The sequence below is a fragment of the Mercenaria mercenaria genome, chromosome 2 (assembly GCF_021730395.1).
Source record: "Mercenaria mercenaria strain notata chromosome 2, MADL_Memer_1, whole genome shotgun sequence".
Lineage (NCBI taxonomy): Eukaryota > Metazoa > Mollusca > Bivalvia > Venerida > Veneridae > Mercenaria > Mercenaria mercenaria.
In genome coordinates, this window is record NC_069362.1 from 81,988,795 (window position 1) to 82,002,339 (window position 13,545).

The following is a 13,545-nucleotide window of genomic DNA, read 5'->3' on the forward strand; positions in this document are numbered from 1 at the left end:
GTGGATTTCAACTTTTGAACATAAAATGAATGGGAATTTTACTTGTTCGTTGGGATTAAATTTCGTGGACCGACTCAACCACGAAATCACCAAAAATTAGTCCCTCACGAATATTAATGATTTCACAGTACCTTGGAAAGCTTTTAGATTAATCTATTTATAAAAACATACAGGGATACCAAGAACATCATTAAATTCTTTATGCAAAATATTCCTGAACATTACAAGTTGACATGTGAAGTTATTATCTCTGCTAACAATATAAAATTTGAGCTGTTCAGTGTTATTTCAGACTTGATCTACCAATCACTGTGAAACACCTGCCGGAAGTGTGCTTACTATTGTACAGTTACTGTTCACTCCATTTCATCCTAATACCAACGACACAAATATCAATAACTACAATTTTCTTCCTCAAACGGCAGCTAATTCTACCTCCTTCAAAAGTCAACTTTGAACACCTCTTATTATATTGAACTGATCAGTAAAGCATTAGTTAAGACACACTGCTTCTCTTTAACTGCAAACAGACTTTAGAGCATACACAAACTGTTTTTGTTTTAAGTTCACTGCTCCTACAACAGCTAAAGAAGTACACCATACTCCAAGCTTTTCACGTGCAGAACCACCATAAATGGCCTCTTAGCATAAGGTAGAACTTCAGTAAAACAACATTTGTACACCAACTGGATCTGCCTCTTTCATAAAACATCTGGAGATGTATAAAACTAGCTGTTTGAGCCAGCAACTTCAAACCCTATTATATAAACCCTTATATTATTTCCGGTAAGATTGTCCACAAATTACTGGCCTAAGAATGGAGTTTTACTGGTCTCTGTGAAGGAGTTGGACCATTTGTACCTGAGAAAGCCCAATGCAGTTCTCCATATAGAATTTAGTGCATCTCTGACTAGTTTCAGATTTGCCTTAATGGATTCCTTTGGCTATGGTGGTAACTAACTAATCTGGAAAAATAAATCAGATCTAAGTTTTACCTTGTACATTCCATACTTACATCATAAGCTCCTACTTTAATCTGAGCATACAATCTGTGCTGATCCTCATCCCAGAAAGGGGGATAACCCACAAGTAGAATGTATAATATTACACCTAAAACAGAAAATACATGTTTTAACCTAACACATCAAGGTGAGACGATACTCCAGTAGAGGGTGTTTAAACCTGACATGTTTGTATGAATTATTAGCTATGTCAATACCCAAGTTGTCTGACTTAAATTCACAGTAAGAGTTAAGGTTGTTTAGTTTGTATGTAGGTATATTTACAGTCATCATCAACTGCCCATATATACAATTACCCTCAAGCTGGATGACTGTGCAGAACACAGTAGACTCTTCCAATAGCAGATGTCTCACCTAGTTCTTTGAATAACAAGGTATAAAACATCTTCAAGAGACCTCCATTTAAAGTCTCATTGAATGATTATGGAGCCCAAGAGCAATCACTTGTTTCATGGTCTGGCAACTTATTTATAGACCACTGACCTGCTGTTGCTGTGTAGTATGACTTCCAAAGACTACAGAATCCCCTCTGCATTTTATTCCAGTTACAAGCTAACAGTATCATTAAATGTAACAATTCTTTATCCACTAGTATACTAGGTATGAGAGTGAAATGCCCATCAGTTAGTATAATCATTACAACACTGACAAATGAAAGATACTGCTGCACATTTTCTACTTACCACATGCCCATACATCTACTGGTTTCCCATATGGGTCTTTGCGCAAAACTTCTGGTGACAAGTAACCAGGGGTGCCTGCAAACCCTGTAACAACCAAAACTCAAATATTAGTTCTATAATTGTACACTATAAAGTTTTTAGATATGTTATCCAACAAAGAATTCTAATACGAAATAAGGCACTGCCTCTATCAGGAATCGATCGGACTTCAACTCATCTTATAACATTTGCAAAGAACTGTCTAATGACAGCACAAAAGGACACACTTTTAATTTGATAGTAAATATCTCATTCGGTATATCACATGTTACCATAGAGGGATCGATCCCGATTTTCATAGCTAAGCGTAGGATCGATTCCGTATCAATTTAAAGGTAGATTTGAGAATAACAAGCGGGCCAAGATGGCCCTAGGTCGCTCACCTGAGAAACACACCATAACACAGCATATTAAACAGAGTAAACACGTTTGACCTAGTGATTTCATGGAAAAAAATATTCTGACCAATTATCATTAAAATTGGAGCAAAAATATTGAGTATAAGTAAATATTTTCTTTGATTTGACGTAGTGACCTAGTTTTTGACTCAAGATGACCCATATTTGAACTCGACCTAGATTTCATCAAGATAATCATTCTGATCAAATTTCATGAAGATCAATTGAAAAATACAGCCTCTATCGCATACAAAAGGTTTTTCTTTGATTTTACCTAGTGACCTACTTTTTGACCCAAGATGACCCATTTTCAAATTTGGCCTAGATTTCATTAAGGTAATCATTTTGACTTAATTTCAGGAATATCAATTGAAAAATACAGCCTCTATCGCATATACAAGCTTTTCGTTTAATTTGACCTAGTGACCTAGTTTTTGACCCTATATGACCCATATTCAAATTTGAACTAGATTTCATCAAGGCAATCATTCTGACCAAAATTCATGAAGATTAATTGAAAAATAGAGCCTCTATCACATACACAATGTTTTTCTTTGATTTGACCTAATGACCTAGTTTTTGACCCCAGATGACCCATTTTCGAACTTTGCCTAGATTCTATCAAGGTAATCATTCAGACCAAAATTCATGAAGATTAATTGAAAAATACAGCCTCTATCGCATAAACAAGGTTTTTCTTTGATTTGACCTAGTGACCTAGTTTTTGACCCCAGATGACCCATTTTCGAACTTTACCTAGATGTTATCAAGGTAATCATTCTGACCAAAATTCATGAAGATTAATTGAAAAATACAGCCTCTATCGCATACACAAGGTTTTTCTTTGATTTGATCTAGTGACCTAGTTTTTGACCCCAGATGACCCATTTTCAAACTCGGCCTAGATTTCATCACAGTAATCATTCTGATGAAAATTCATGAAGATTAATTGAAAAATACAGCCTCTATCGCATACACAAGGCTTTTCTTTAATTTGACCTAGTGACCTAGTTTTTGACCCCAGATGACCCATATTTGAACTCGACCTAGATTTCATCAAGATAATCATTCTGACCAAAATTCATGAAGATTAATTGAAAAATACAGCCTCTATCCATACACAAAGTTTTTCTTTGATTTGACCTAGTGACCTAGTTTTTGACCCCAGAAGACCCATTTTCGAACTTTGCCTAGATTTTATCAAGGTTATCATTCTGGCCAAAATTCATGAAGATTAATTGAAAAATACAGCCTCTATCGCATACACAAGGTTTTTCTTTGATTTGACCGAGTGACCTAGTTTTTGACCCCAGATGACCCATTTTCAAACTCGGCCTAGATTTCATCAAGGTAATCATTTTGACGAAAATTCATGAAGATTAATTGAACAAGAGCTGTCTCCGTAGGATGACACATGCCCCCGATGGCACTTTGAATGAATAGTTATGGCCGACTTTAGAGTTTAGGACCTTTGACCTACGTAGCTGGGTCTTGCGCATGACACATCATCTTACTGTGTCACACATTCATGCATAGTTATTTTAAAATCCATGCATGAATGACAAAGATATGGACCGGACATGCCCATCAATGCACTATCATGAAAAATGATCTTTAACGTCTAAGTGTGACCTTGACCTTTGAGCTACAGACCTGGGTCTTGCGTGTGACATGTCGTCTTACTGTGGTACACATTCATGCTAAGTTACTTGAAAATCCATCCACCAATGACAAAGATATGGACCGGACACGCCCATCAATGCACTATCCTTTAACATCTAAGTGTGACCTTGACCTTTGAGCTACGAACCTGGGTCTTGCGCATGACACGTCATCTTACTGTGGTACACAATTATGCCAAGTTATTTGAAAATCCATCCATCGATGACAAAGATATGGACCGGACACGCCCATCAATGCACTATCCTTTAACGTCTAAGTGTGACCTTGACCTTTGAGCTACGGACCTGGGTCTTGCGCACTGCACGTCATCTTACTGTGGTACACATTCATGCCAAGTTATTTGAAAATCCATCCATCGATGACAAAGATATGGACCGGACACGCCCATCAATGCACTATCCTTTAACGTCTAAGTGTGACCTTGACCTTTGAGCTACGGGCCTGGGTCTTGCGCTCTGCACGTCGTCTTACTGTGGTACACATTCATGCCAAGTTATTTGAAAATCCATCCATCGATGACAAACATATGGACCGGACATGAAAATTGCGGAGAGACCGACAGACTGACAGACGGTTCAAAAACTATATGCCTCCCTTCGGGGGCATAAAAATACAGCTTCTATCGCGTACACAAGGTTTTTCTTTAATTTGACCTAGTGACCTAGTTTTTGACCCCAGATGACCCATATTTGAACTCGACCTAGATTTCATCACGGTAATCATTCTGACCAAAATTCATGTAGATTAATTGAAAAATACAGCCTCTATTGCATACACAAGGTTTTTCTTTGATTTGACCTAGTGACCTAGTTTTTGACCCCAGATGACCCATTTTCGAACTTGGCCTAGATTCATCAAGATAATCATTCTGACCAAAATTCATGAAGATTAATTGAAAAATACAGCCTCTATCGCATACACAAGGATTTTCTTTGATTTGACCTAATGACCTAGTTTTTGACCCCAGATGACCCAGTTTTGAACTTGGCCTAGATTTCATCAAGATAATCATACTGACCAAATTTCATGAAGATCAGTTGAAAAATACAGCCTCTATCGCATACACAAGCTAAATGTTGACAGACGACAGACAGATGACAGACGACAGACAGACGCCGGACATCGAGCGATGCTAAAAACAACACTGCCTATATTGTATTGTATTACAGATAATTTCCGTCTTTTGGATAGACCCACCCTCCAGAGAGGTATATTTATTTAGATGAACTGTGCTCACTAGGTGCTTTTATTTACAAGTGCACACTACGTGTATACAATATATCCGTATCTGTACTGATGCGCAAGACGTTGCAGTTCGGACAAGTTATGTGAATGCTTATTCGGCACAAGGAAAAAGCGTATTCTTCCAAATAATCCGAAGTCAGATGCTCTGTGCACGTACTGGAAGTAAACAATTTTTAATTTGATAGTATATATCTCATTCGCTGTATCATATGTTACCAAAGAGGGATTGAGCCTGATCTTTGTCGCTTTGCGACGAAAATCGTTAGGATCGATTCCCTATAAATACAATGAACACCTTACACCTGACCAACTGTATTAATTGACTTTTATATTAAGTGACAGCCTTCAATCTAATCCAACATTTTTATTTCATAAACACATCCCATTAAAAAAATTCTTCATAACATGACCAGTGACCACATAAAACTGACTCCAAATGGTACAATTGTCTGCAGAAATATTTATTAAACAAGCAAATTCGATAAATTGGTATCCCCCGCCGAAAGGGTTTGTGGTGAGGAATGGCAAAAAAATACATCTGGCAAAAAGTTAAGGATGTTAATAAGAAGCAAATAATTTCATTAGTCAAAATCAATTTTAACAGAAAACAAATGTTTAATTAAAGAGTACATAATAAATGTATGATACTTTGATCCTGACTAAAGAATTTATTTTGAATGGGATATTCTTACTGTAATAAGCTTAGCTTTTAAAATTAAATGCAGTTAACTGAAATGTGAGCTTGAAGATTAACTGGAACGAAATATTGTCTTTGAGTGGTTTGGTACCAGGTGTTGCTGTTTAACATGTACATCTGAACTTAAAAGAATAGATGTCCTTAAGAGAACACAGGTAAGATATCTTGAACATGGCTGAGGGCAAGGTTTGTGCAGTCACAACTTAACATGTTGAAGGTTTGAACATTGTAAAAAATAAATAAAAAAGGAATGGAAATAGATATATGTATATATATAGATATATGTATATTTTTTTTTTAGGGGGAGGGGGTGCGGGGGGAGAGGAAACAAACTTTCACATGTTGATTATAAATATTGATGGAAAATTAAAAATTAAAAAAGGTAAAAGGGTGAAAGGGGGAGGGGGGGGGGCAGAGGATGCATGATCAGTGGTGGGCATGGCTGGGTGGAGGAGTGAGGTGGGGGAATGGTACAACTTGCATGTTAATAAATAATCATGGAAAGTTTGAAAAAAATCTAAAATAAGAAATGAAAAAAAAAAATTTTTGTTTGTTTGTTTTGGGGGTTGGGGGGGAGGGGGAGGGTGTGTGACCAAGGCAAGTGGGTGACCAGGTGTGGGTGCGCAACTTCACATGTTTATAATGAATGTTCAAAGAAAAGAATGAAGAAATTTAATGAAATTCTGCCAAATGGTAAGTTTGTTATGTACAAATATGTGGATTTTTAGACAATTAAAGGGCAATAACTCTGAAGTTACAAAAGAAATCCGTAAGAAATTGTGTGTGCACAACCACATTATAGAGCTCTAAATCCTGTTAAAGTTTCATAGTTCAAGGTCAAATATATCAAGTTATGATGCAGAAATTGCCATATCTATAGTACCCTATACAGTTAACACTAGAAACTTCTAAGGGCCATAACTCTGGTGTTACTTGGGCAATCTGTCTGAAACGTGATGGGCCCCATAACCTTATAGTGGTGAACATGTATATGATGTTTGTTTGAAAAAAAATCTAAAATAAGGAATTTTTTTTGGGGGGGGGGGGGGGGGAGGGGTGTGATCAAGGTAAGGGGGTGACCAGGTGTGGGTACACAACTTCACATGTTTAAAATAAATGTTCATGGAAAAGAATGAAAGAAATTTATTGAAATTCTACCAAATGGTAAGTTTGTTATGTACAAATATGTGGATTTTTATACAATTAAAGGGCAATAACTCTTAATTTACAAATAAATCCGAATGAAATTGAGTGTACACAACCGCATTATGGTGATCTAAATTCTGTTTAAGTTTCATAGTTCTAGGTCAAATATATCAAAAGTTATGATGCAGAAATTGCCATATCTATAGTACCCTATATAGTTAACACTAGAAACTTCTAAGGGCCATAACTCTGGTGTTACTTGGGCAATCTGACTGAAACCTGACGGGCCGCAAGAACTCATAGTGGTGAACATGTATATGAAGTTTTAAATAAATATTCCCAACTATTTCCTAGATATGGCTCCGGACGGACGGAAAGACGGACGGACAACACCAAAACTATATCCCTCCGACTTTCGTCGGGGGATAACAACAGTATATGAAACCCTTAGTTACCAACAATCTTGTTAGGGAGTATGTTTGCAAATGTGTAAACTTAACCTTACTAAACAGTGAAGCAAACAACCATTTCCCATAGTCAGCTGACTGGGAGGGGTTCACCATCTTAAAAAACAAATCCTGAGAAATATTTATCTGTGCACATGATGCATCAACACTTCAAAATATCCCTTTGATCTAAGTTTACCAAAATTTACTAAAGGATTGTTCTTTTAAGAGACCACTTTTTATTTCTCTTGATACAATGACTACAATACATGATTTAGATTTCAAAAAATAAAATTAAAATATTTTCTTAACAGCACTGACTGAGCCTTAAAATAAAAAACTTTGACATAAAATCTTAAGGTATAGGTCCATGTTTCGGAGAAAAAAGTTCGAATGTCATCAAATCATAGAAAAAACGCATTGTTTTACATGAAAATTTAACAGCGTATAAAACATTTATATAATTCTACCAAACCATTGTCCATTTACTCATATATGTATTGAATTCCGGAAAGGGACTGCTTGAAAGGGGCCACACTTCTGGACAGTTCAGCGCCTTTAGAAACTCACCATTTTTTTAAAGCTGTTACATGTCTTTGTTTTGATGCATTTGCAACATCGTGAGAGTGTTTAAACTTTACATAACTAGGTAAAACATCGTTTTTGACAATTGTTTACATTTATTTCTTTACAAGTGGCATTCTTATTTAAAGGGGGACAACTCATTTAGAATATTTTAAGTATCGAACTCTGTGGGACAGAACAATAAAACATGTATTGGACAGATAAATTGTGTTTCAAGATGCTGTTCATTTACTAAAGAAATCTGTTGTTTTGTGATATACTGCTAAACCTTAACAGTGTAATCTTAATTTTTTTTTATCAAAGATGCTAAGAACTTTGAATCATGGAACTTTATCCAACATTCCATATAAGACTGCAAATGAAAAGTGTAACTTTTTAATTTAGTTTAAACACATTTATTAACAGTTCCCACAACTTTGATAACCTGCAATGGGACTGCATGGGTCTGCCGGGTTGGATTTGAACCATGACCTCAAGGTGTTAACAGTTTACCTTTACTTCACTGTGCCTCCAGTCTGTCTTTTTCCTACCTTGAAAAACAATGTCAAAATTTAACTTACCAAACCATGCTTGTTGGTCCCCTTGCACCTCTATGGCCAGTCCAAAATCTGCTAATTTTACAGCTGCCCCCTTTGCTTTACTTGCTAGTAACAGGTTTTCAGGCTGAAAAAAGAAAAAGTACAAAACTCAGTCATGCCCCTGTAAATGGACAAACAGAATTGCTTCAGGTATTAACTGAAAACTGCTTTTAGTTTCAAGGTCATTGTGACCTCAAATCAATAGAGGTAATCTGTTGACCACAGAAATAATTCTATGAAAAAGCATTAAGTGTAAGTCTTCTTTAGTTTCATTGTTGAGTGGAAATTGCTTTCATTCTTGCGGTCAATGTGACCTTGACATTTCACATACTGACACCAAAACAATAGGGGTCATGTACTGCCTAGAGGCAGTCACCCTATAAAGTTGAATAATTGCAGGCCAAAGCATTTTTCAGATATTGAGGGGAAACTATTTCCACTGTAGAGACCACTGTGTCCTTGACCTTTTACTTACTGATCCCAAAAATCATAGTTGTAATCTACTGACTACAGGCAAGCATCTCCTGTAGTTTGAAGATAGTAGGTTTAAGCGTTCTTTCCTTATTAATGCAGAAACTGTTATGTTATGTGGTCATTGTGACATTAACCTTTGGTCTACAAACTGTGAGAAAATTGGGTTCATCTACTGATCACAGTTTCGCGATCATAGGCCCAAGCGTTCTCAAGTTATTGTCTGGAAATGGTTTAACTGTTCCATGTCACTGTGACCTTGACCTTTGACCTCAAAATCAATAGGGATCATCTGCCGGTCATGATTAACATCCCTATCAAATTTCATGATCCTAGGCCCAAGCATTCTCAAGTTATCATCCGCAAACCATTTTAACTGTTCCTGGTCACTGCGACCTTGACCTTTGACCTACTGACCTCAAAATCAATAGGGGTCAACTGCTGATTATGAACAACCTCCCTATCAACTTTCATGATCCTAGGCCCAAGCGTTCTTGAGTTATCATTCGGAAAGCGTTTAAATGCTCCGGGTCACTGTGACCTTGACCTCTGACCTACAAATCTCAAAATCAATAGAGGTCATCTGCTGGTCATGACCAACCTCCCTATAAATTTTCATAATCCTAGGCCCAAGCTTTCTTAAATTATCATTCAGAAACTGTTTAAATGTTCGGGGTCACTGTGACCTTGACCTCTGACCTACAAATCTCAAAATCAATAGAGGTCATCTGCTGGTCATGACCAACCTCCTAATCAACTTTCATGATCCTAGGCCCAAGCGTTCTTGAGTTATCATCTGGAAACCGTTTAACTTTTCCTGGTCAGTGACCTTGACCTTTGACCTACTGACCACAAAATCAATAGGGGTCATCTGCTGGTCATGACCAACCTCCCTATCATCTTTCATGATCCTAGGCCCAAGCGTTCTTGAGTTATCATTCGGAAACGGATTGGTCTACATACCGACCGACCTACAGACCGACGACATCTGCAAAACAATATACCCCTCCTTCTTCGAAGGGGGGCATAAATATGATAGCTGTAGGCTAAAGTGCTCTTTAGTTACAGACAGCAAACTGTTTTCAGTCTCAATGTCACTCAATATCATCATCACAAACTAGCATAAGGGATATAACTACTGAATAAATGTTTGCTTATAATCTCAGAGCAGTTATTTCCCTTCCTTTGATGACATATATAAACCTACTTTGGTTTATCAGTAAAATTATCCAGTTGACTGCCGGCCTCTTCCTGCGCCAAGTGCTACAGTGTAAATGTAAATTTAAGTACAACATAATATGTTGCCCTTCTGGGTATCTGTGAGAAAAATATTTTCCCAGGTTGCAAGCACAATTATTGCCCTTGTGGGTATCTATGAGGAAATGTTTGATCAGGTTGCAAGCACCAATGTTGCTCCTATAGTGGGTATCATTCTGTGAGAAAATGTTTGATCAGGTTGCAAGCACCACTGTTGCCCCTATAGTGGGTATCTGTGGGATAATGTTTGATCAGGTTGCCAGCACCAATATTGTCTTAGTGGGTATCTGTGAGAAAATGTTTGATCAGGTTGCAAGCACCAATGTTGTCCTAGTGGGCATCTGTGAGAAAATGTTTGATCAGGTTGCAAGCACCAATGTTGCCCTTGTGGGTATCTGTGAGAAAATGTTTGATCAGTTTGCAAGCACGAATGTTGCCCTTGTGGGTATCTGTGATAAAATGTTTGATCAGGTTGCAAGCACCAATAATGCCCTTGTGGGTATCTGTGAGAAAATGTTTGATCAGGTTGCAAGCATCAATGTTGCCCCTATAGCGGGTATCTGTGATAAAATGTTTGATCAGGTTGCAAGCACCAATGTTGCCCTTGTGAGTATCTGTGAGAAAATGTTTGATCAGGTTGCAAGCACCAATGTTGCCCTTGTGGGTATCTGTGAGAAAATCTTTGATCAGGTCGCAAGCACCAATGTTGCCTTTGTGGGTATCTGTGAGAAAATGTTTTATCAGGTCGCAAGCACCAATGTTGCCCTTGTGGGTATCTGTGAAAAAATGTTTGATCAGGTCGCAAGCACAAATGTTGCCCCAGTGGGCATCTGTGAAAAATGGTCTGATCAGGTTGTAAGCATCAATGTTACCTGAGTGGGTATCTGTGAGAAAATGTTTGATCAGGTTGCAAGCATCAATATTGTCCTAATGGGTATCTGTGAGAAAATATTTGATCAAGTTGCAAGCACCTAGTGGGTATCTGTGAGAAAATGTTTGATCAGGTTGCAAGCACCAATGTTACCCTAGTGGGTATCTGTGAGAAAATGTCTGATCGGGTTTCAAGCACCAATGTTGCCCCGGTGGGTATCTATGAGAAAATTTTTGATCAGGTAGCAACCACCACTGATGACAATAACAGTACAAACAAGGAGAAGCGTAATCCCATATCTCTAAATATGAGTATTGATTCTGTTTACAGACAGGACCCAATTACCACCTCTAAAGTGCCACAAGAGATCACTTCAATACGAACATTTGCAACATGAAATCATGCAATGAAAAGTGAAAGTAAATTTAAACAATAAATCGATTATTGGCTAATGACGAGCTAATTTTCCATTAATGAACAGCAAATTTTCTTTAAGTTTTGCACATGACTAAAAGATATGAAGAAAATCTCCTCTCTGTGTAAGTCACACAATAAAAACTGAAGATTTACAGAAGGCTTTTAGTTGTATTTTATATCATATTAGTAATACTGATTATTGCAGTTTACAGAATAACAATGATGCTTTAATTAGACTGTGTGATACTGTGATGTATTGAATTAAAGCTTGCTTACTTGAAAAAAATACCAGTGGAAAATGAACAAGAGGGCCAAGATGGCCCAAGGTCGCTCACCTGTGTAACATACCATAACAGTGTAAACATGTTTTACCTAGTGATTTCATGGAGACAAATATTCTGACCAATTTTCATCAAGATTGGACCAAAAAACATGGCCTCTTAAGTGTAAACAAGCATTTTCTTTGATTTGACCTACTGACCTAGTTTTTGACCCCCTGTCCCCAGATTTAAAATCGTCCAAGACTTCATGATAACAAACATTCTGACCAAAATTTATGAAGATAGAATCATAAATGTGCCCCCTAGGGTGTAAACAAGCTTATTCTTTGACCTGACCTGTTAACCTAGTTTTTGACCCCACATAACCCAGATAAAAATTCCTATGATATTTCATGCAGACAAACATTCTGACCAAGTTCCATGCACATCAAATGAACAAGAGTGTTAGCAAGCTTTTCCTTTGATTTGACTGGCTGACCTAATTTTTGACCCCATATGACCCAGTTTCAAACTTGGCCTAGGAATCATCAAGATAAACATTCTGACCAAGTTTCATGAAGATAGGGTCATAAATGTGACCTCTACAGTGTTAACAAGCTTTTCCTTTGATTTGACCTGATGACCTAGTTTCTGACCCCATATGACACAGTCTCAAACTTGGCCTAGAAATCATCAAGATAAACATTCTGACCAAGTTTCATGAAGATAGGGTCATACATGTGGCCTCTAAGTTGTTAACAAGCTTTTCATTTAATCTGACCTGATGACCTAGTTTTTGACCCGACATGACCCAGTTTCGATCCAGGCCTAGAGACCATCAAGATAATCATTCTGTACAAATTTTATCAAATCAAAGCATAAATGAAACCTCTGTATGGCTGAAATGGCCAACTTTCAGGGGCAGTAACTCTAGAACCCATGATGGAATCTAGCCGGTTTTCGAAAGGAACCAAGACCTTATTGTGACTTTAGTTGTGTGTAAGTGTGGTTAAAATCAAATATAAAATGTCACTTCTATCGCGTTCACAAGGTAATAATTACCAAATTTTGGCTCTTTTAGGGGTCATTCAGGGGCTGCAACTCCGGCACCTATGATTTGATCTGACAAATTCATCATGGAATCAAAGATTTATTGCTGTTGAAGATATTTTGCAAGTCTGTATCAAATCAAACTATAAATGAAGTCTCTATATGGCTGCAAATGCCAAAATAGCAAATTTTGGCCCTTTAAGGGGCCATAACTCTGGAACCCACGATGGGATCTGGCCAGTTTTCAAAAGGAACCGAGATATAATGCCAATACAAGTTGTGTGCAAGTTTGATTGAAGCTGATTGCAAAATGTTGTCTCTATCATGTTCACAAGCCAAAATCAGCAAATTTTGGCCCTTTAAGGGGCCATAACTCTGCAACCCATGATGGGATCTGGCCAGTTTTCGAAAGGCATTGTGATATTATGCCAATACAAGTTGTGCGTAAGTTTGATTGAAGCTGATTGCAAAATGTTGTCTCTATCGTGTTCACAAGCCAAAATCAGCAAATTTTGGCCCTTTAAGGGGCCATAACTCTGCAACCCATGATGGGATCTGGCCAGTTTTCGAAAGGAACTAATATATTATGCCAATACAAGTTGTGTGGAAGTTTGATTAAAGCTGATTGCAAAATGTTGTCTCTATCGTGTTCACAAGCCAAAATCAGCAAATTTTGGCCCTTTAAGGGGCCATAACT

At 37.5% G+C, this 13,545-nt stretch overlaps 1 protein-coding gene across 14 annotated transcripts in view; it reads right to left on the reverse strand.

The window, feature by feature from the left end:
- LOC123564429 (calcium/calmodulin-dependent protein kinase type II delta chain-like) overlaps positions 1-13,545 on the reverse strand; it is a 173,560-nt gene that overhangs the window by 69,402 nt on the left and 90,613 nt on the right. For all 14 annotated transcript variants that reach the window (XM_045358017.2, XM_045358010.2, XM_053537059.1 and 11 more), the window contains exons 7-9: positions 8,505-8,607; positions 1,706-1,789; positions 1,016-1,110 (exon numbers count right to left, since the gene is read on the reverse strand). In XM_045358017.2, the coding sequence (XP_045213952.1) occupies positions 1,016-1,110; positions 1,706-1,789; positions 8,505-8,607 (282 nt within the window). The remainder of the gene's footprint in view (positions 1-1,015; positions 1,111-1,705; positions 1,790-8,504; positions 8,608-13,545) is intronic.